This window comes from Oncorhynchus masou, chromosome 21 (genome assembly GCF_036934945.1).
Source record: "Oncorhynchus masou masou isolate Uvic2021 chromosome 21, UVic_Omas_1.1, whole genome shotgun sequence".
NCBI lineage: Eukaryota > Metazoa > Chordata > Actinopteri > Salmoniformes > Salmonidae > Oncorhynchus > Oncorhynchus masou.
In genome coordinates, this window is record NC_088232.1 from 56,134,524 (window position 1) to 56,156,576 (window position 22,053).

The window sequence follows — 22,053 nt, forward strand, 5'->3', positions numbered from 1 at the left end:
GGTGCTGAGGTCAGGCAGTCAGGGGGAGACCAGTCTGTGATGGTGCTGAGGGCAGACAGGGGGAGACCAGTCTGTGATGGTGCTGAGGGCAGTCAGGGGGAGACCAGTCTGTGATGGTGCTGAGGTCAGGCAGTCAGGGGGAGACCAGTCTGTGATGGTGCTGAGGTCAGGCAGTCAGGGGGAGACCAGTCTGTGATGGTGCTGAGGGCAGTCAGGGGGAGACCAGTCTGTGATGGTGCTGAGGTCAGGCAGTCAGGGGGAGACCAGTCTGTGATGGTGCTGAGGGCAGACAGGGGGGGACCAGTCTGTGATGGTGCTGAGGGCAGTCAGGGGGAGACCAGTCTGTGATGGTGCTGAGGGCAGTCAGTCAGGGGGAGACCAGTCTGTGATGGTGCTGAGGGCAGTCAGTCAGGGGGAGACCAGTCTGTGATGGCGCTGAGGGCAGTCAGTCAGGGGGAGACCAGTCTGTGATGGTGCTGAGGTCAGGCAGTCAGGGGGAGTCCAGTCTGTGATGAGAAAAGAGGTCTGTATTGAAAACATGAGATTTTTTTTGTCCAGCAGTCGCAAATATACATATATATTTTTTCAAGGCACACAAGACACCTGTCTGATATGCACCTGTCTCTGTAGACTGATCCATTGAGGAGGCCATGGGGAGGCCGCGGGGAGGCCACTGGGAGGCCACGGGGAGGGGGAGGCCCCGGGGAGGCAGCTGGGAGGCCCGGGGGAAGGCCACGGGAGGCCATGAGGGAGGCCACGGGGAGGGTGAGGCCACGGGGAAGGGGAGGCCATGGGATAGATTAAAGTCCCCTCCTGGGGGCCATCTATCTACTTTCCGAATGCACTGTATCACCAGTAGTAGCCTACATTAATTCCCATAATTTCTAATCTGCAATGTTTGTTTGGTTACGGTAATTTCTGTTAATGGTTTCAATATATTATTATTACAGTTATTCTCATTGTCGGATTGAACACGTTTTGCAGAACTCACAACATACACTTATGAGAAACACGTTTTGGTTTATTTCATTCCATTTATGAGTTTTGTCAATTTATTGATAGTCTTTTGTTTGAAATGCTCCAGTCAATATTGGGTAAGGTCACTCACCTGATTACGCATATAGAAGTAGGACTAGTCTACTTGGCCTACTCACAAATTTAGGCCTATAAATGTGCCTATTTGGGGATGTCTGATAGTATTTCTGATTGTCTTAACTCACCACCACTAATGAACTGTGGAGCTTCTCAAAGTAATTTTTCTTCACCTCAAACAGCAACAAAGCTTCTCAAAGTAATTTTTTCTTCACCTCAAACAGCAACAAAGTCTGCTTTTATTTAGAATCCATTGAGAATGACAATTGTTCCTCAAAGTATTTGAACAATATTTCCAGCTCTCTCCCTTTCAATAACCACTCGGCACAGAGGGAATATGACATGCTCTGATCCAGTGGAAACGTCATAAAATACCTGATTACTTCTTATCCCAAACAGCACAAACAGCCCACATCTGTGTCTGTCCCGAGGTCACTGGAGAGGGAAGAATATTTGATACAATGTTTCAAGTTTGCAAGTTTAAGGTGACCCAGTTGATAGTTGATACAATGTTTCCAGTTGGTTGCAGACAGGCCATGCATAACCAATGTGATGATTTATAGTATATTTATTTCAGGATATTGTCTACCTGCAGGCTGCAATGTTTTTATGTGTTGGCTTTATGTAGGCTATTTTTACATAGTTGGCAATGGCAATAAAAGTTACATTTAGATTTGTATCATTTTAATTTAGATTTAGATAGAATGTAGATTAACCACAGAAATGATTTTGAGATACAATTACTATTATAAATTAAATTAAACTGTTCCAGTAAAATGTGCATATGAAAATCATAACTGGAATGCAAATTGGTAGAAATGGTAAGATAACTTGGCACTCCAAATGGAAAAGGTTGCCGACCACTGGTGTAGCACTATACCGGCAACTTCAGGAGCCTAAGGGCAGAATAGGCAAAGTCCAGCAGCCGCAAGAGGAAGGTCGGGAGCAGGGTTTTCTTTCTTCTGGTTAGGCTATCGTGATCTCTGGCTCCCTTGAGTCATTTGTGTGTCTTGATTATTCAATCAAACACCATGCTTAAGGCATCAGACAAGTTCATTACATATAGCCTAGTTTATTTTATTCAAACACATAGGGTGTGTCTATGTATGAAAAAAAAATCACAATTAAAAATGTCAATCAATGTAGAAAAGACTACTCTTGGACGAACAAGTTTTTTTTTAGTCGGGGACAGCCTTAGTAGAAATTAGCTTAGTTGCACCCCTGTGGATAGATGTCGAAAAGGGGTGACAGAAGATGAATTAAAACTACAATAATGTAAAGAATGGAGCTAATGCGTCCTGTGACAATTTCACAAATATTACTAGATTTTAATGAAATGTATGTTTGAAGTGCTCTAAGAATTAGCCTACTTTCGATGAGAACATTACTGTTTTCAACGGCCACCTTGTCGGAGAGAGATTTTACACGGCTATCAAAACGTCACGCCAGCATAAGCCCACACAAAATATCGTCCTTATTTCACATAGAAAAATAAACTATAGATCTATCATTCTACTCGAAAGCAAGTCTAAGAAGCGGTGGATCTGATATATGTGTGCTATATCTATGCTTCTTACTTTTTTGTTTGAGCAACTTGTACTTTCTGTTTTGTACACCAACTTTAAACAGCTGAAACAACAATATTTTGAGTAATGGAAAATATATTTCACAGCGGTTTAGATGGTATAATGATTATCTACGCTATACCTGCTTATTTTGACCCATAAACTGAAATTAGACAAACTATTAGAGTTTTAGCACCCGGGAAATGGTGATTTCTGCATAGTGCAACTTTAACCTATAACAACAAAACGCCTAAATCAAGGGACATTTATCATTTATCAAATGACTGGAAAACGTACAGACTGTCCCTTTAATTGATGAACAGTTTTAAACCGTTCGGGGATGTTGGGATGTTGAACGCAGCACTAATCGAGGAAGGTACATGTACACAGATATACACAGCAACAGTTCAGTGGGTTTAACGCGTTGGTCGAGCGGCATAAGGACTCAGCAACAACAACATAGTAGGTTTATTTTGCAGCACATCGTGCATTTGTCAGTCCTTGGAGGAGGTTGTGTGTCGTCGATGGGCAGGGCTATGCTCCTCCAGAGGTGTCTCGGTCCCACCCTGCTGTCAGCTGGCCACCGTTCAGCAGGAGGGAGGAAACAGACGCCGTTCACCCCGGAGCTGAAACACGTGTCTCTCTTTAGGAGTCCCAGCAGCAGACACGGCATGGCGGAAGAAGCGAAGAAACTAGCAGGCTATGCTGCGGTGGATAATCATGTTCAGGTAACACAACTGATATTGTGTTGACTAATATAGCTAACAATGGGGACAGTTCATGTATTTTGTTTAGCAGATAGCTAGGTCAGCTACCGTGCTCAGTTCGGTGTGTTAATGTGGGGGCCATGCTGATGCTAAACACCTAGTTGACTGACGAGTGCATCATGTAATGTACTAGTGAAACGTTAGGTAGTAGTTAGACAGTAAACATACCGTGTCCAGGTAGCTAGTTGACTGACTAGTACATCATGTAATGTACTAGTGAAACGTTAGGAAGTAAACATACCGTGTCCAGGTAGCTAGTTGACTGACTAGTACATCATTTAATGTACAAGTGAAACGTTAGGTACATTTACATTTAAGTCATTTAGCAGACGCTCTTATCCAGAGCGACTTACAAATTGGTGAATTCATCTTCTGACATCCAGTGGAACAGCCACTTTAGCCACTCTAGGTAGTAGTTAGGTAGTAAACATACCGTGTCCAGGTAGCTAGTTGACTGACTAGTACATCATGTAATGTACTAGTGAAACGTTAGGAAGTAGTTAGGAAGTAAACATACCGTGTCCAGGTAGCTAGTTGACTGACTAGTACATCATGTAATGTACTAGTGAAACGTTAGGTACATTTACATTTAAGTCATTTAGCAGACGCTCTTATCCAGAGCGACTTACAAATTGGTGAATTCATCTTCTGACTAGTACATCATGTAATGTACTAGTGAAACGTTAGGAAGTAGTTAGGAAGTAAACATACCGTGTCCAGGTAGCTAGTTGACTGACTAGTACATCATGTAATGTACTAGTGAAACGTTAGGTACATTTACATTTAAGTCATTTAGCAGACGCTCTTATCCAGAGCGACTTACAAATTGGTGAATTCATCTTCTGACATCCAGTGGAACAGCCACTTTAGCCACTCTAGGTAGTAGTTAGGTAGTAAACATACCGTGTCCAGGTAGCTAGTTGACTGACTAGTACATCATGTAATGTACTAGTGAAACGTTAGGAAGTAGTTAGACAGTAAACATACCCTGTCCAGGTAGCTAGTTGACTGACTAGTACATCATGTAATGTACTAGTGAAACGTTAGGAAGTAGTTAGGTAGTTAACATACCGTGTCCAGGTACCTAGTTGACTCACTAGTGCATCATGTAATGTACTAGTGAAACGTTAGGCAGTAGTTGGGCAGTAAACATACCTGGACTTCGACACGGTATGTAGCTAGTTGGCGCAGATATGTTTTGTGCCAGCCAGGTAGACTGTAGTGGCGGCCAGGTAGACTGTAGTGGCGGCCAGGTAGACTGTAGTGGCGGCCAGGTAGACTGTAGTGGCGGCCAGGTAGACTGTAGTGGCGGCCAGGTAGACTGTAGTGGCGGACAGGTTGACTGTAGTGGCAGCCAGTTAAGTGAACATGACCACAACAAAGCTGCACAACCATCTAGTTAATGTGCTACCGAGTGGCGCAGCAGTCTAATGTACTGCACCTCGTGATAGAGGCGTCACAACAGACCCTGGTTCAATCCCGAGCTGTATCACAACAGGCTGTGATCGGGAGCCCCATAGGGCAGGGCACAATTGAAATATCAAAACAAACTCTGAACCAACTATATTAATTTGGGGACAGATCAAAAAGCATTAAACATTTATATTCGCTACTTTGCTGTTGCTAGCTCATTTGTCCTGGGATATAAACATTGGGTTGGTATTTTACCTGAAATGCACAAGGTCCTCTACTCAGACAGTTCATCAACAGATAAAAGGGTAAACCTAGTTAGTGTCTAGTAATCTCTCCTCCTACAGGCTTCTTCTTCTTTGGACTTTATATGGCAGTTGGCAACCAACTTTAAGGTGCATTACCACCACCAACTGGAGTGTGGACCTCAGTTCATGTTGCAATCACCCACGTATGTTTTTGTTCCTAAAAACCAATGTGGAGAGGCGAGACTTGCAGGGCATCAAGTGTTACAAATAGAACCAAGTTCTATTTTAGCACCTGGCTACACAGATGCTCGTTGACGCAATGATGGAATAACGCGTACGTGTACAATTATTTTGCAAGGCTCGTGTACATGTTATTCAATCATTGTACCCACACTGCTCAGGAGCATTTGCACCAGGCTGACCAGACCTCTGGTGCCCACGTGTTGATTTTGTGACACTGGACGTGCTGCATGTCCCACCTCTCCCATCTCCTCGTTGGGTTTTAGGAACATATACCCAAGTGGGCGATTGCAACACCACATTCCAGTCCAGTTGGACTGTGACCCCTTTGGTCACTTTATTTGTCTTGTGATTAGTTACAATGACATTACACTTATTACTGTAAACATGAGAATAAGTTGCTCGAGTCAGTAGAGAAACGTATACTTCATTATCTAAATTTACCAATTTGTTATTATTGATAGGAGGCGACTTTAACATCACTATAGATAATTCATCTGATAGATGGCCCTCAGGAGGGGACTTTAACATTACTATAGATAATTCATCTGATAGATGGCCCCCAGGAGGGGACTTTAACATCACTATAGATAATTCAACTGATAGATGGCCCTCAGGAGGGGACTTTAACATTACTATAGATAATTCATCTGATAGATGGCCCCCAGGAGGGGACTTTAACATCACTATAGATAATTCAACTGATAGATGGCCCTCAGGAGGGGACTTTAACATCACTATAGATAATTCATCTGATAGATGGCCCCCAGGAGGGGACTTTAACATCACTATAGATAATTCAACTGATAGATGGCCCTCAGGAGGGGACTTTAACATTACTATAGATAATTCATCTGATAGATGGCCCCCAGGAGGGGACTTTAACATCACTATAGATAATTCATCTGATAGATGGCCCTCAGGAGGGGACTTTAACATCACTATAGATAATTCATCTGATAGATGGCCCTCAGGAGGGGACTTTAACATCACTATAGATAATTCAACTGATAGATGGCCCCCAGGTTATTATTGATAGGAGGGGACTTTAACATCACTATAGATAATTCATCTGATAGATGGCCCTCAGGAGGGGACTTTAACATGACTATAGATACTTCAACTGATAGATGGCCCCCAGGAGGGGACTTTAACATCACTATAGATAATTCAACTGATAGATGGCCCTCAGGAGGGGACTTTAACATTACTATAGATAATTCATCTGATAGATTGCCCCCAGGAGGGGACTTTAACATCACTATAGATAATTCAACTGATAGATGGCCCCCAGGAGGGGACTTTAACATCACTATAGATAATTCATCTGATAGATGGCCCTCAGGAGGGGACTTTAACATGACTATAGATACTTCAACTGATAGATGGCCCCCAGGAGGGGACTTTAACATCACTATAGATAATTCAACTGATAGATGGCCCTCAGGAGGGGACTTTAACATTACTATAGATAATTCATCTGATAGATGGCCCCCAGGAGGGGACTTTAACATCACTATAGATAATTCATCTGATAGATGGCCCCCAGGAGGGGACTTTAACATCACTATAGATAATTCAACTGATAGATGGCCCCCAGGTAGGCCAACCAATCAGGATTTGGGTTTAATACTTTTTATGGAAAAGTTTGATCTTACTGATATATGGAGACAGAGGTTTCCTGCTGACAGATCATTCACTTGGAGTAACAAAACAGGTTCCAGACAGTCCAGAATACGTTTTTGGCTTATATTGAAATGTATTGATAGTGTGTTGTACTCCCCTCAGACCATAGGGCCATTTACATTAATGTCAAAATATTTACCCCTGATACTAACCTTGGTAGGGCATCCTACTGGAAGCTAAATAGCTCCTTATTAAATAATGAAATTTGAGGTTAAAGATCTGCTCTCACACTTTTGGAAATGGCTTGTGAAGAAAAATCATATTGCAAGAACTGTGAGCTCTTTCAAAGTTGAGGTGGTCAAATACCTTTTGTGGTTTTAATCTGGCTAAGAGCAGAGGAAACTTCCCTTTCTCAGAGGTCACCAGCTGGCCTCTCGGGGAGGAGAAGATGGAACTGATTTGAGTTAATAAATAAACTGGATTTTATATATATAAAATATGAAATCAACTGGATATACATAAATACACATACAGTTCAAGTAGGAAGTTTACATACACTAAGTTGACTGTGCCTTTAAACAACTTGGAAAATTCCAGAAAATGTCATGGCTTCAGAAGCTTCCGATAGGCTAATTGACGTCAATTGGAGGTGCACCCGTGGATGTATTTCAAGGCCTACCTTCAAACTCAGTGCCTCTTTGCTTGACATCATTGGAAAATCCAAATAAATCAGACAAGACCTCAGGAAAAAAAGACCTCCAAGTCTGGTTCATCCTTGGGAGCAATTTCCAAATGTCTGAAGGTACCATGTTCATCTGTACAAACAATAGTACGCACGTATAAACACCATGGGACCATGCAGCCGTCATACCGCTCAGAAAGGAGACGCGTTCTGTCTCCTAGAGATGAACGTACTTTGGTGCGAAAAGTGCAAATCAATCCCAGAACAACAGCAAAGGACCTTGTGAAGATGGTGGAGGAAACGGGTACAAAAGTATCTATATCCACAGTAAAACGAGTCCTATATCGACATAACCTGAAAGGCCGTTCAGCAAGGAAGAAGCCACTACTCCAAAACCGCCATAAAAAAGCCAGACTACGATTTGCACATGGGGACAAAGATTGTACTTTTTGGAGAAATGTCCTCTGGTCTGATGAAACAAAAATAGAACTGTTTGGCCATAATGACCATTGTTATGTTTGGAGAAGAAAGGGGGCGGCTTGCAAGCCGAAGAACACCATTCCAACCGTGAAGCATGGGGGAGGCAGCATCATGTTGTAGGGTGCTTTGCTGCAGGAGGGACTGGTGCACTTCACAAAACAGATGGCATCATGCGGGAGCAAAATTGTAGATATATTGAAGCAACATCTCAAGACATCAGTCGGGAAGTAAAAGCTTGGTCACAAATGGGTCTTCCAAATGGACAATGACCCCAAGCATACTTCCAAAGTTGTGGCAAAATAGCTTAAGGACATCAAAGTCAAGGTATTGGAGTGGCCATCACAAAGCCCTGACCTCAATCTGAAAAAGCGTGTGCGAGCAAGAAGGCCTACAAACCTGACTCAGTTACACCAGCTCTGTCAGGAGGAATGGGTCAGAATTCACCCAACTTATTGTGGAAGGCTACCCAAAACGTTTGACCCAAGTTAAACAATTTCAAGGCAATGATACACTCAATTTGTATTTTGTATGTAAACTTCTGGCCCACTGGGAATGTGATGAATGAAATAAAAGCTGAAATAAATAATTATCGCTACTATTATTCTGACATTTCACATTCTTAAAATAGTGATCCTAACTGACCTAAAACAGGGAATTTTTACTAGGATTAACTGTCAGGAATTGTGAAACTGAGTTTATACACCTTAGCCAAATACATTTAAACTTCCGACTTCAACTATACACTACCGTTCAAAAGTTTGCGGTCACTTAAGTATATTTCTGTTTTTGAAAGAAAAGCACTTTTGTCCATTTTAAAATAACATCAAATTGATCAGAAATACAGTGTAGACATTGTTAATGTTGTAAATGAAAATTGTTGCTGGAAACTGATTTTAAATTTTTTAAATAATTAATGGAATTTTATGGAAGTCTTCATAGGCAGTGAGTCGCATTATACTATGGAATATCTACATAGGTCCATTATCAGCAAGTTGTGTTAGCTAATCCAAGTTTATAATTTTAAAAGGCTAATTGATCGTAGGAAAACCCTTTTGCAATTATGTTAGTACAGCTGAACTGTTCTGATTTACAGAAGCAATAAAACTGTCCGCCTTTAGACTAGTTGAGTATCTGGAGTATCAGCATTTGTGGGTTCGATTACAGGCTCAAAATGGCCAGAAACAAAGGACTTTCTTCTGAAACTCGTCAGTCTATTCTTGTTCTGTGAAATGAAGGCTATTCCATGCGAGAAACTGAAGATCTCGTACAATGCTGTGTACTACACAGACCTCGCAAACTGGCTCTAGCCAGAATTGAAAGTGTGGGAGGCCCCGGTGCACAACTGAGCAAGAGGACAAGTACATTAGTGTCTAGTTTGAGAACCGACGCCTCACAAGTCCTCAACTGGCAGCTTCATTAAATAGTTCGCACAAAACACCTGTCTCAACGTCAACAGTGAAGAGGCGACTCTGGGATGCTGACCTTCAAGGCAGAGATCCTCTGTCCAGTGTCTGTACTTTTGCCCATCTTAATCTTTTCTTTTTATTGGCCAGTCTTTGGGGCGGCAGGGTAGCCTAGTGGTTAGAGCGTTGGACTAGTAACCGAAAGGTTGCAAGTTCAAACCCCCGAGCTGACAAGGTACAAATCTGTCGTTCTGCCCCTGAACAGGCAGTTAACCCAATGTTCCTAGGCCGTCATTGAAAATAAGAATTTGTTCTTGCCTAGTAAAATAAAAAAAATAAAAAAAAATTAGGCTTCTTGTTTGCAACTCTGCCTAGGAGGCCAGCATCCCTGAATCGCCTCTCCACTGTTAACATTGAGACAGGTGTTTTGTGGGTACTATTTAATGTAGCTGCCAGTTGAGGACTTGATACGCCTGTTTCTCAAACTAGACACTCTTATCAGTGATATAGAATCTAAACCATGTGATGCATCATAGTTGAAGACTCAATCATCTCTATCAAACATCTAAAGAACAATAAATCCCCAGGTATTGATGGAACTAGTCAGACCTGACAACAGGATAGCTTCATATGATTATGGGGCGATTTTTGTAAAGCATTTGACGCAGACCTGTCGGTTCCTCTGACACTCCCTTGAGAAATTTGGGATTTGTTTTCTGTGAGGCTATTAAGACACTACAAAGGGTAACAGCACTATCAAACTGAAACATGGCACCTCACCTAGATTTGTGATAGGACAACCTTGCCTAATTCCACTCTCTATCTCACTATCTATTTTTATTAATCACCCAACTTCTTACAAATTCTTTAAAGAATAGTCCTGTACAAGGTATTTCCATGGCTGGTATAAAAATAATAATAAGCCAGCTGGCTGATTTCGACACTTCCTGAAAGACACAAGTCAGATTTTTACCCCAACGGTTTCACGCCCTCTTGAAAAGAACTTTGAAGAGAGAGTTCAACTTTCCCTTACGGTACTTGTCGACTATCGGTCTCGTGCCGTTATTTAGCCTTAGATGGAGTTTACCACCCGCTTTGGGCTGCATTGAATTACTTCCGGCGCCGACAGAGATGGCCGCCTCGCTTCGCGTTCCTAGGAAACTATGCAGTTTTTTACGTGTTATTTCTTACATTAGTACCCCAGGTCATCTTAGGTTTCATTGCATACAGTCGAGAAGAACTACTGAATATAAGAGCAGCATCAACTCACCATCAGTACGACCAAGAATATGACTTTCGCGAAGCGGATCCTGTGTTCTGCCTTTCAACCAGGACAACGGAATGGATACCAGCCGGCGACCCAAAACAACGACTTCGTACAAGAGGGAAACGAAGCGGTCTTCTGGTCAGACTCCGGAGACGAGCACATCGTGCACCACTCCCTAGTATACTTCTCGCCAATGTCCTGTCTCTTGACAACAAGGTTGACTTAAATCCGAGCAAGGCTAGCATTCCAGAGGGACATCAGAGACTGTAACGTTCTTTGCTTCACGGAAACATGGCTCAATGGAGAGACACTATCGGAGTCGGTGCAGCCAGCTGGTTTCTCCACGCATCGCGCCGACAGAAACAAACATATTTCTGGTAAGAAGAGGGGCGGGGGCGTATGCCTTACGGCTAACGAGACGTGGTGTGATCACAGAAACATACAGGAACTCAAATCCTTCTGTTCACCTGCTTTAGAATTCCTCACAATCAAATGTCGACCGCATTATCTACCAAGGGAATTCTCTTCGATTATAATCACAGCCGTATATATTCCCCCCCCAAGCAGACACATCGATGGCTCTGAACGAACTTTATTTGATTCTTTGCAAACTGGAATCGATACATCCTGAGGCTGCATTCATTGTAGCTGGGGATTTTAACAAGGCTAATCTGAAAACAAGACTCCCTAAATTGTATCAGCATATCGATTGCGCAACCAGGGCTGGCAAAACCTTGGATCATTGCTATTCTAACTTCCCCGACGCATATAAGGCCCTGCCCCGCCCTCCTTTCAGAAAAGCTGACCACGACTCATTTTGTTGATCCCTGCCTACAGACAGAAACTAAAACCAACATGATTCCACACTCAGACTGCTTCCATCACGTGGACTGGGATATGTTTCGTATTGCGTCAGACAACAACATTAACGAATACGCTGATTCGGTGTGCGAAGAACGTGCGTTGACGATGTCGTTCCCATAGCAACGATTAAAACATTCCCTAACCAGAAACCGTGGATTGATGGCAGCATTCGCGTGAAACTGAAAGCGCGAACCACTGCTTTTAATCAGACAAGGTGACCGGAAACATGACCGAAATAGTTATTTCATAGTGCCATGGTCATGGGAAATGGTGGTATTATCATATTGCCAGAAGATACTGACCGTACCGTTATGCTCGTTTACACTGAGCTGCACCGGGTTTGGCGCAAGATATGGGTTGAAAAACGTACCTCAATGCAGGGATGGGATGTGCCACTGTACACCGAGTTTGACCTCCTATCCACACTGCTCCATCGAAGACGGAAATAATGGTAGTTGTCCTGTGAAACTGCCCTTTTCATCCTCATGCTAGCTAACAGTAGCCACAGCAGCCATTTTGGAATGGCACGTTGCCTTGAACAACAAAGGAGCTGAATGGCTGTCCCTGCCATTCCAAAATGGCTGAGATGGCTACTGCTAGCTAGCATGAGGACGAAAAGGGCAGTTTTCTATGGTATTATCGCAGTCCGCAAACAGCGTTAGAGGTGCATGCTGCCACCTACTGGCTGAGGGGAAAACTGATCAGCTTTAACGCTAAACAATACTAGACTAGGGAAATGTGAACAAATGTACTATTAGTATTCAAAAGTTACATTTTTAAAATATTCTTTCAGCCAGATTGAAATGTCTATTCAGACCTTTACACAGGCGCAGAAACCTGGGAGGGGGGAACCTCTTCAGTTCTCTTTAACATTTCGGCTGTAAAGTACTCAAGCTATTTTCACTGCCTCCACATAGGAGACCTGCTGGATGACCCTGATCCTAGCTACTGCGACCTCTTCATCCATACAGGGCACTCCGGGAATGTGATTCCCATCACAATTACAGCAACATGTCTCATCTGACTTGTCAGCTAATACATATTTATTCCTTTGTCAACGTGTCAACTTTTACAATGTAACACTGCAGCGGCTTGTGTACATACTCTATTACCTCATATCTCACACACCCAAGTTGTGTATGTCAGGAGAACCACTTCATCAAACCACACTAAACCGACAGGCATACTTCCTTTCTATCATTTGTGCCAAGCGATGTGCGTCCACTGCCCCTGCCCTCCCTAAACCACAGAGCCTCTGAGACGCCAGAGATGACGCCTTTTTGACCGGTGCCCTACTCTGAAAGTCTTAGCCTTCGTTGAGATCTTGTTTTACTGTTAATAAACTGTCACTAAATCAGAATATGGCTCTTTGTCACTCGAACCATTTGTCTTTCACCATCTTCGAGACTGCGAACAGATCACCCAATAAACATCGTAGCTGGTGAATCCCACTCCAACCATAAACTGCTGTTCATTTCCAACTTTAGCCCTTTTCATTCTACTGTTCTTCACTGTCATCCATTCATTTTCACCAACTTTACTCCCGCCAACAGAGTGGCTCAATGCTTCCAAACTCTCCTTGTCCCCCGACGGCCATTAAGCTGGAGCCTCTCCTCCCTCTGCTACATCTTTCGGGGCAGTTTTTGTGCGACACCGCGGGTTTTACAATCTTCTCGCTGTACCGGTCAGGATAAAGATAACATTTGGAGTACAGTTCCATATCCCTGCATCGAGGTACGTTTACCAACCCATATCTCTCTCCGGTTCCACAGTGTCTTAATGTAACCATGATGGCGTTCTGACCCCAGTGCAGCTCAGTGTAAACAAGCGTAACAGTGGGTCGGTATCTTCTGGCTATATGATCATGTGAACTGGCTGTTACTTGTCTTTCCTTCATCACAGAACAACCAGGTGGTTGGAGTGGGCAGTGGATCCACCATTGTGTATGCTGTAGACAGACTAGGTGAGGAGACCATAATACTAGCCTACCGGTTGATTGTAGAACAAGAGAGTGTTGTACTTTATTAATCCACAAAGGGCTGATTGTGATCACCTCTCTGACCTGTTCTAGCGGAGAGAGTTCGCCAGGAGAAACTCAACATAGTGTGTGTCCCCACCTCCTTCCAGGTGAGTGTGAGGTACGATGGCTGTGTGTCATGTATTCTACAGGGATCTCAAGAGAGCCGACTGTAATCTGGCAGATGGCCCTCAACGTTTGCTCTTGTCCTCCAGGCTCGTCAGTTGATTCTGCAGCATGGTCTAACCCTGTCTGATCTGGATAGACACCCAGAGGTACTGTTGGTTAGCAACTTTTTTTAAACGATGTGTTACATGTCCTCAAGTTTGACACATTCTTTAGGAAACGTGTGGAGTTAGTGTGTTAAATCAGAAGTTTGTCCTGTAGACTGTTACTGTCAGCAGTACTGTGTTCTACCTCTCTGACCTCTAACCCCCTTCCAGCTGGACGTGGCCATCGATGGGGCAGACGAGGTGGATGCTGCTCTCACACTCATCAAAGGAGGAGGGTAAGACACTATATTCACCGGATCACAGTTCTAGGCTGTCCTGTTGCTCTCCCCGGCCAACAGTCCTGTTGCTCTCCCCGGCCAACAGTCCTGTTGCTCTCCCCGGCCAACTGTCCTGTTGCTCTCCCCGGCCAACTGTCCTGTTGCTCTCCCCGGCCAACTGTCCTGTTGCTCTCCCCGGCCAACTGTCCTGTTGCTCTCAATGCCAGGCTCCATACATCACCATCTCACCAGTTATCTTTGTCTCCCCTCTCCCTCACTCCCCTCCTCTCCCTCACTCCCCTCCTCTCCCTCACTCCCCTCCTCTCCCTCACTCCCCTCCTCTCCCTCACTCACTCTCCTAGAGGCTGTCTGACTCAGGAGAAGATTGTAGCCGGCTGTGCCAAACACTTCATCGTCATCGCTGACTTCAGGTGGGTGTGTTCTCCTGTAATTGCATAGTGCCTAGACTTGTTGAGGTCTTTGATTGGCTAAAGTATAATAGAGGTTAAATATATAAATAAACCCTGGAGGACTCCACTGCAGGCCTGGGAACCCTCCAGGCCAGGTCCTTCATCCCCGTCAGAGGCCCGCTTGGGCCAGTGAAAATAATATTGTCGTAATGCTATTTTTAATCTAGGCCAGGGCCTTCAGAAAGTATTCACACCCCTTGACTTACTCCACATTTTGTTGTTACAGCCTGATTTTCAAATGAATTAATGTTTTCTCACCGATCTACACACAATACCCCTTAATGACAAGGGGATTTTAGCAAATGTATTGAATGAAATGCAGAAGTATTCACACCCTTGAGGCAATGCTTTGTTGAGGCATCTTTAAGTGTTGTCAAATTGGGTATTGATCATTGCTAGACAACCATTTTCAGGTCTTGCCATAGATCTAAGTAGATTCACTGTCTTATTGGTCAGCAACTCCAGAGTAGATTTGGCCTTGTGTTTTAGGTTATTGTCCTGCTGAAAGTTGAATTAATCTCCCAGTGTCTGGTGGAAACCTGGTTCAGTCTGCTTTTCTTCTAGGATTTTGCCTGTGCTGAGCTCCATTTCCTTTTAATAAAAAAAACTCCCTAGTCCTTAACGATGACAAGCATACCCATAACATGATGCAGTCACCACTGTGTTGTATTGGTTTTTCCCCAAACAACCCTTTGTATTCAGGACAAAAAGTTAATTTCTTTGCCACATTTTTTGCAGTGTGACTTTAGTGCATTGTTGCAAACAGGATGCATGTTTTGGGAGATTATTCTGTAAGGGCTTCCTTCTTTTCACTCTGTCATTTAGGTTCGTATTGTGGAGTAACTACACTGTTGCTCCATCCTCAGTTGTCTCCCATCACAGCCATTAAACTCTGTAACTGTTTTAAAGTCACCATTGGCCTCATGGTGAAATCCCTGAGCGACTTCCTTCCTCTCCGACAATTGCGTTAGGAAGGACGTCTGTATCTTTGTAGTGACTGGGTGTATTGATACACCATCCAGAGCGTAATTAATATTTATGCTCAAAGGGATATCCAATGTCTGCTCTTTAATTTTTACCCATCTACCAACAGATGCCTCCCTGGTCTTTGTGGTTGAAACTGTTTGAAATTCACTGCTAGACTGAGGAACCTTAGGTAATTGTATGTATGGGGTAGTTAAACACTATTACGGCACACAGTGAGTCCATGTAACTTATTATGCGGTATTTCCATGTGCCATAAAGGGTTGACTACTGATTGACTCTAGATATTTCAGCTTTTCATCTTTATTCATTATTCAACAATTCCAACATTTGAACATCTTGGCCATGTTCTGTTATAATCTCCAACTGGCACAGCCAGAAGAGGACTGGCCATCCCTCATAGCCTGGTTCCTCTCTAGGTTTCTTCCTAAGTTTTGGCCTTTTCTAGGGAGTTTTTCCTAGCCACCGTGCTTCTACACCTGCATTGCTTGCTGTTTGGGGTTTTAGGCTGGGTTTCTGTACAGCACTTTGAGATATCAGCTGATGTACGAAGGGCTATATACATAAATTTGATTTGATTCCATTATTTCTTAAATATTTTATTTGTATTTTTTATTCAACACTAGACATGTTAGATGCTTCCCCAGATATATGCCTCATCACCGTTCTGTTTTATGACACGCTTCACACACAGCCTACACATGATCTGTCGGACCGAGACAGCTGGTTGTTGAGCGGGTCGGACCTAGACAGCTGATTGTTGACCGGGTCGGACCTAGACAGCTGGTTGTTGACCGGGTCGGACCTAGACAGCTGGTTGTTGAGCGGATCAGCTCACCGAAGACCAACAGCACCAGGAAAGATGTTCCAAGTTATAATATCTATAGTGACGTCACAGTATTCACACCCCCTTTGACTTATTACACTTTTTGTTATTACAGCCTCAATTCAAAATATATATTTTCTCACCCATCTACACACAATAGTGACCGTGAAAACGTTGCAAACCTCTTAAATGAAATATCTAATTTACATAAGTATTCACACCCCTCAGTCAATACTTTGTAGGATCATCTTTGGCAGTGATTAAAGCTGTGAGTTGTCCTGGACAGACTTCATTAGTGTGTTTGTGTCAGACTGACTAGCTGCCCCGCGGGCGGGGGGAGATTTTCTATAGATTATTACAACAAGTAAAATGTAGGTCCTTAAATTACAATGAAGTGCTTGAAAAAGCCCTTGAATTTGACTTGACAATGTCTGTATGAGCCCTGTGTAAGCCTCTTGCTCAGCCAACGAAGTACAGAGAATCACCTGCTGTTCAAATTATGCCTCATCCACATTTCTGTCAGATCTTTACCTCTGTGTTCCACTGGAAAATGTGCCTGAATGTTGAGCCCTGAATAACTGGGTGTGTGTCCCCCCCCCCCAGGAAGGACTCCTCGGTCCTGGGCCAGCAGTGGAAGAAGGGTGTTCCTATTGAGGTGATCCCTATGGCCTACGTCCCCGTCTCCAGGACGATAGCCAAGCGCTTTGGAGGGGAGGCAGTACTCCGCATGGCTGTCAGTAAAGCTGTGAGTCGCCATATATACAAGTCTTCCTGTTGTAAAGCTGTGAGTCACTATATATACAAGTCTTCCTGTTGTAAAGCTGTGAGTCACCATATATACAAGTCTTCCTGTTGTAAAGCTGTGAGTCATCATATATACAAGTCTTCCTGTTGTAAAGCTGTGAAGAACTAACGCGATACATTGTCTTCGGAAAGTATTGAGATCCCTTTTTCCAAATTTTGTTAATTTACAGCCGTATTCTAAAATGGATTGAATATTTTTTTCTGATCAATTTACACACAATACCCCATAATGACGAAGCGAAAACAGGTTTTTAGAATTGTTAGCAGAAACAGATACCTTATTTACATAAGTATTCATACCCTTTGCTATGAGACTAAATAGAGCTCAGGTGCATCCTGTTTCTATTGATCATCCTTGAGATGTTTCTACAATTGTATTGGAGTCCACCTGTGGTAAATTCTATGGATTGGACATGATTTGGAAAGACACACACCTGTCTATATAAGGTCCCACAGTTGACAGTGAATGTCAGAGCAAAAACCAAGTAATGAGGTTGAAAGAACTGTTCGTAGAGCTCCGAGACAGGATTGTGTCGAGGCACAGATCTGGGCAAGGGTAGCAAAAAATGTCTGCAGCATTGAAGGTCCCCAAGAACACACAGCAATCGGGGGAGAAGGGCCTTGGTCAGGGAGGTGATCAAGAACCTGATGGTCACTCTGATAGAGCTCAAAGGTTCTTCTGTGGAGATGGTTGTCCTTCTGGAAGCTTCTCCCATCTGCAATTCTCCACCAATCAGGCATTTTGTGGTAGAGTGGCCAGACGGAAGCAACTCCTCAGTAAAAGGCACTTAAAGGACCCTCAGACCATGAGAAACAAGATTCTCTGGTCTGATGAAAGCAAGATTGAACTCTTTGGACTGAATGCCAAGGGTCACGTCTGGAGGAAACCTGGCATCCTCCCTACGGCGAAGCATGGTGGTGGTAGCATCATGCTGTGGGGATGTTTTTAATCGGCAGGGACTGGGAGACTAGTCAGCGAGTACAGCGAGATCCTTGATGAAAACCTGCTCCAGAGGACTCAGGACCTCAGACTGGGGTGAAGGTTCACCTTCCAACAGGACAATGACCCTAAGCACACAGCCAATACACAGCAGGAGTGGCTTCGGGACAAGGCTCAATGTCCTTGAGTGGCCCAGCCAGAACTGCTACTTGGAACATGATAGAACATCTCTGAAGAGACCTGACAATAGCTGTGCAGCGACGCTCCCCATCCAACCTGACAGAGCTTGAGAGGATCTGCAGAGAAGAATGGTAGAAACTCACCAAATACAGGTGTAGCAAGCTTGTAGCATCATACCCAAGAAGACTTGAGGCTGGAATCACTGCCAAAGGTGCTTTACCATAGTACTGAGTCAAGGGTCTGAATACTTATGTTAATGTTATATTTCAGCTTTTTATTTGTAATAAATTTACAAAAATCTAACCTGATTTTGCTTTGTCATTATGGGATATTGTGTGTAGATTGAGGGGGAAAAAACTTGAATCATTTTTAGAATAACGCTGTAATATAACAATGTGGCGCAAGTCAAGGGGTCTGAATACTTTCCGAATGCACTGTGGTTTATTCAGGTAATTTGTTGTGTATTATAGTGAATATAAAATTGTAAATTAACAGTTGAATAAATCACAAGAAGAGAAGCGTATTAATGGAGTGGAAAGTCATTAACAGGCTTTCAGTGTAGAGCACATAAAGCATGACATTTACGACAGGAAGAGTTTTGATTGGACCTCTTCAGAGAGGAAAGCATTCTCATTGGTCATTTATATGTGAGTGAGATCCAGTATTTTGATTGTTCAGGGTCCGGTGGTAACGGACAACAGTAACTTCATTCTGGACTGGAAGTTTGAACACACTCACAACTGGAAGGAGGTCAATATCGCTATCAAGATGATTCCAGGTACACACACACACACACACACACACACACTGAAATGGCTGCTGCTGTTCCTGCTCCGACAGTGACTTGTTCTGGATGAATGTTTGTCTGTTTCTCTCCTTCCTATCTCGCCCCTCTCTCTCTCCCCCCGACCTCACCATGCCTCTCTCTCTCCCCCCGACCTCACCTTGTCTCTCTCTCTCTCTCTCTCACCTTGTCTGTCTCTCCCTCACCTTGTCTGTCTCCCTCCCCCCGACCTCACATTCTCTCTCTCTCTCTCTCTCTCTCTTTCTTTCTCTTTCTCTCTTTCTCTTCCCCCCCTAGGTGTGGTAGAGACAGGTCTGTTTGTGGGGATGGCAGAGCGGGTGTACTTTGGGATGGAGGATGGTAATGTTGGGGTCAGAGACCCTCCAGTCAACTGACCTGAGCCCCCCTCCACCTGGAACCAACCAGCACCCCCCCCTCCACCTGGAACCAACCAGCACCCCCCCCTCCACCTGGAACCAACCAGCACCCCCCCCTCCACCTGGAACCAACCAGCACCCCCCCTCCACCTGGAACCAACCAGCACCCCCCCACCTCCACCTGGATCCAACCAGCCTCAACCACAGTGCCCTATTTTATTATGCATGCATCCCAAATGGCCACCTATTCTCTATATAGTGCACTACTTTAGATCAGAGCCCTATGGGTCCTGGTCAAAGTGCCCTATTAGAGCCCTATGGGTCCTGGTCAAAGTGCCCTATTAGAGCCCTATTGGTCCTGGTCACAGTGCCCTATTTAGAGCCCTATGGGTCCTGGTCACAGTGCCCTATTAGAGCCCTCTGGGTCCTGGTCACAGTGCCCTATTAGAGCCCTCTGGGTCCTGGTCACAGTGCCCTATTAGAGCCCTCTGGGTCCTGGTCACAGTGCCCTATTAGAGCCCTCTGGGTCCTGGTCACAGTGCCCTATTAGAGCCCTCTGGGTCCTGGTCACAGTGCCCTATTAGAGCCCTCTGGGTCCTGGTCACAGTGCCCTATTAGAACCCTATGGGTCCTGGTCACAGTGCCCTATTAGAGCCCTATGGGTTCTGGTCACATAGCCCTATTAGAGCCCTATGGGTCCTGGTCACAGAGCCCTATTAGAGCCCTATGGGTCCTGGTCACAGTGCCCTATTAGAGCCCTATGGGTCCTGGTCACAGTGCCCTATTAGAGCCCTATGGGTCCTGGTCACAGTGCCCTATTAGAGCCCTATGGGTCCTGGTCACAGTGCCCTATTAGAGCCCTGTCGGTCTAGTTATAAACTTGTAGCCTGTATTTACTCACTGTGGCTGTAGCAAAACCTGCATGGACTCCCTGAGTGGTTTCTATTCTCTTCAGATAAACAGAGAACCCTGGTGCAGTTGGAGCACACTGAAACCAATGGGCCCTCGTCAAATGTAGTGCATTAAAATAGGGAATAGGGTGGCATTTTGACCACTAGCCTGAACATCTGTCTCTGTTTGTACTGAGAACTGTCTCATCATGTTGTTGATCATTTGCCTGGTCCCAGGTCTGCCTCTGGTTGCCTGGTCCCAGGTCTGCCTCTGGTTGCCTGGTCCCAGGTCTGCCAAGCTAGCAATGCGTGTTGAAGTCGGCAGGATGGCCCACACACTGTTTCTCAGGACATGTCTCTGTCTAGTTGTCTCACATCGTTTCCTTTCGTTGCTCAAGCCAGCCTTGTGCCATTCTTCTTACCTAATACCAGAGTTGCAGGGCCTGGATTTACAAAACATTTCTTAAGGTTTTCAAAATCCAGGCCCTGGTGTACTCAATGCTCCCTGAGTCTCCGCCTGCTTCCAAACAGCAGTACAGGGGAAGATGTGTTCAAAGGGGGGGGGGTCGTGTCGTCAACTTAACACTTGAACATGGTTATAATGCACCAAATGTAACTATTAAATGGTCGTGCATGTCCTGATCTGTAGCCTACTGGCTGTCCTGACTGTCTGTGTGTGGCTCCAATAACATCACTTCTTCTATTGTAGATCCTTTATGGGTCAATTAGCAGGATGTTGCAGTTTAGCACCAGCTACACCTCTCTCTACCTACCATAGCTACACCTCTCTCTACCTACCATAGCTACACCTCTCTCTACCTACCATAGCTACACCTCTCTCTACCTACCATAGCTACACCTTTCAATGACTATATGAATGTGATGAATTGGCTGTCTTCAAGCTGTAAGTACTGGGTTGTATTAAAGATGAAACCAACATTACGGTTTCTTTTATCTAGAATATCATGGAGATTATTTCACATTTTGTTTACCACAGGTTTTTGGCAGAAAATATTTTGACCATTCTCAGGAATCAAGGATAACGTTTCATTCTAAACTGAACAGCATAATAACCGTTTGGTAGCAGCAACAACCTCTTCCCTCAACGTGATCAAGATAAAGGAGATGATTGTGGACTACAGAAAAAGGAGGACCGAGCACGCCCCCATTCACATCGACGGGGCTGTAGTGGAGCAGGTTGAGAGCTTCAAGTTTATTGGTGTCCACATCAACAACAAACTTGAATGGTCCAAACACACAAAGACAGTCGTGAAGAGGGCACGACAAAGCCTTTTCCCCCTCAGAAAAAGAGGGAAAAGAGATTTGGCATAGGTCCTGAGATCCTCAAAAGGTTCTACAGCTGCAACATCGAGAGCATCCTGACTGGTTGTATCACTGCCTGGTACGGCAACTGCTCGGCCTCTGACCGCAAGGCACTACAAATGGTAGTGCGTAAGGCCCAGTACATCACTGGGGAAAAGCTGCCTGCCATCCAGGATCTCTACAGCAGGTGGTGTCAGAGGAATGCCCTGAAATTTGTCAGAGACTCCAGTCACCCCAGTCATAGACTGTTCTCTCTGCTACCGCACAAATCAGAGCAGGTGGTCAGTCCTGTTATGGTTAGAATCAGAGCAGGTGGTCAGTCCT

The 22,053-nt window shown here is 44.4% G+C and overlaps 1 protein-coding gene across 2 annotated transcripts; it reads left to right on the top strand.

Moving 5' to 3' along the window:
• The first annotated feature begins 3,029 nt into the window (after positions 1-3,029).
• Positions 3,030-21,367, top strand: LOC135508555 (ribose-5-phosphate isomerase-like). 2 transcript variants are annotated; one of them, XM_064928824.1, is made up of 9 exons: positions 3,044-3,385; positions 13,547-13,607; positions 13,716-13,771; positions 13,877-13,936; positions 14,105-14,169; positions 14,514-14,582; positions 17,035-17,176; positions 19,034-19,133; positions 19,437-21,367. In XM_064928824.1, exons 1-9 carry the CDS (start codon positions 3,182-3,184, stop codon positions 19,532-19,534), a joined length of 855 nt encoding a protein of 284 aa, XP_064784896.1. In that variant the 5' UTR covers positions 3,044-3,181; the 3' UTR covers positions 19,535-21,367. The 2 variants fall into 2 exon arrangements, with proteins under 2 accessions (XP_064784897.1, XP_064784896.1); XM_064928825.1 differs by lacking the exons at positions 17,035-17,176; positions 19,034-19,133; positions 19,437-21,367 and adding an exon at positions 16,300-17,026 and having other exon boundaries at positions 3,030-3,385.
• Positions 21,368-22,053: the final 686 nt, after the last annotated feature.

Bases quoted from the DNA above. Each gene is read 5' to 3' on its own strand.
- LOC135508555 (XM_064928824.1), top strand. From the start codon at position 3,182: ATGGGCAGGGCTATGCTCCTCCAGAGGTGTCTCGGTCCCACCCTGCTG. The intron at 13,608-13,715 runs GTGAGGAGACCA...GACCTGTTCTAG, and splicing joins GTATGCTGTAGACAGACTAG to CGGAGAGAGTTCGCCAGGAG. The intron at 17,177-19,033 runs GTGAGTCGCCAT...TTGATTGTTCAG, and splicing joins GCATGGCTGTCAGTAAAGCT to GGTCCGGTGGTAACGGACAA.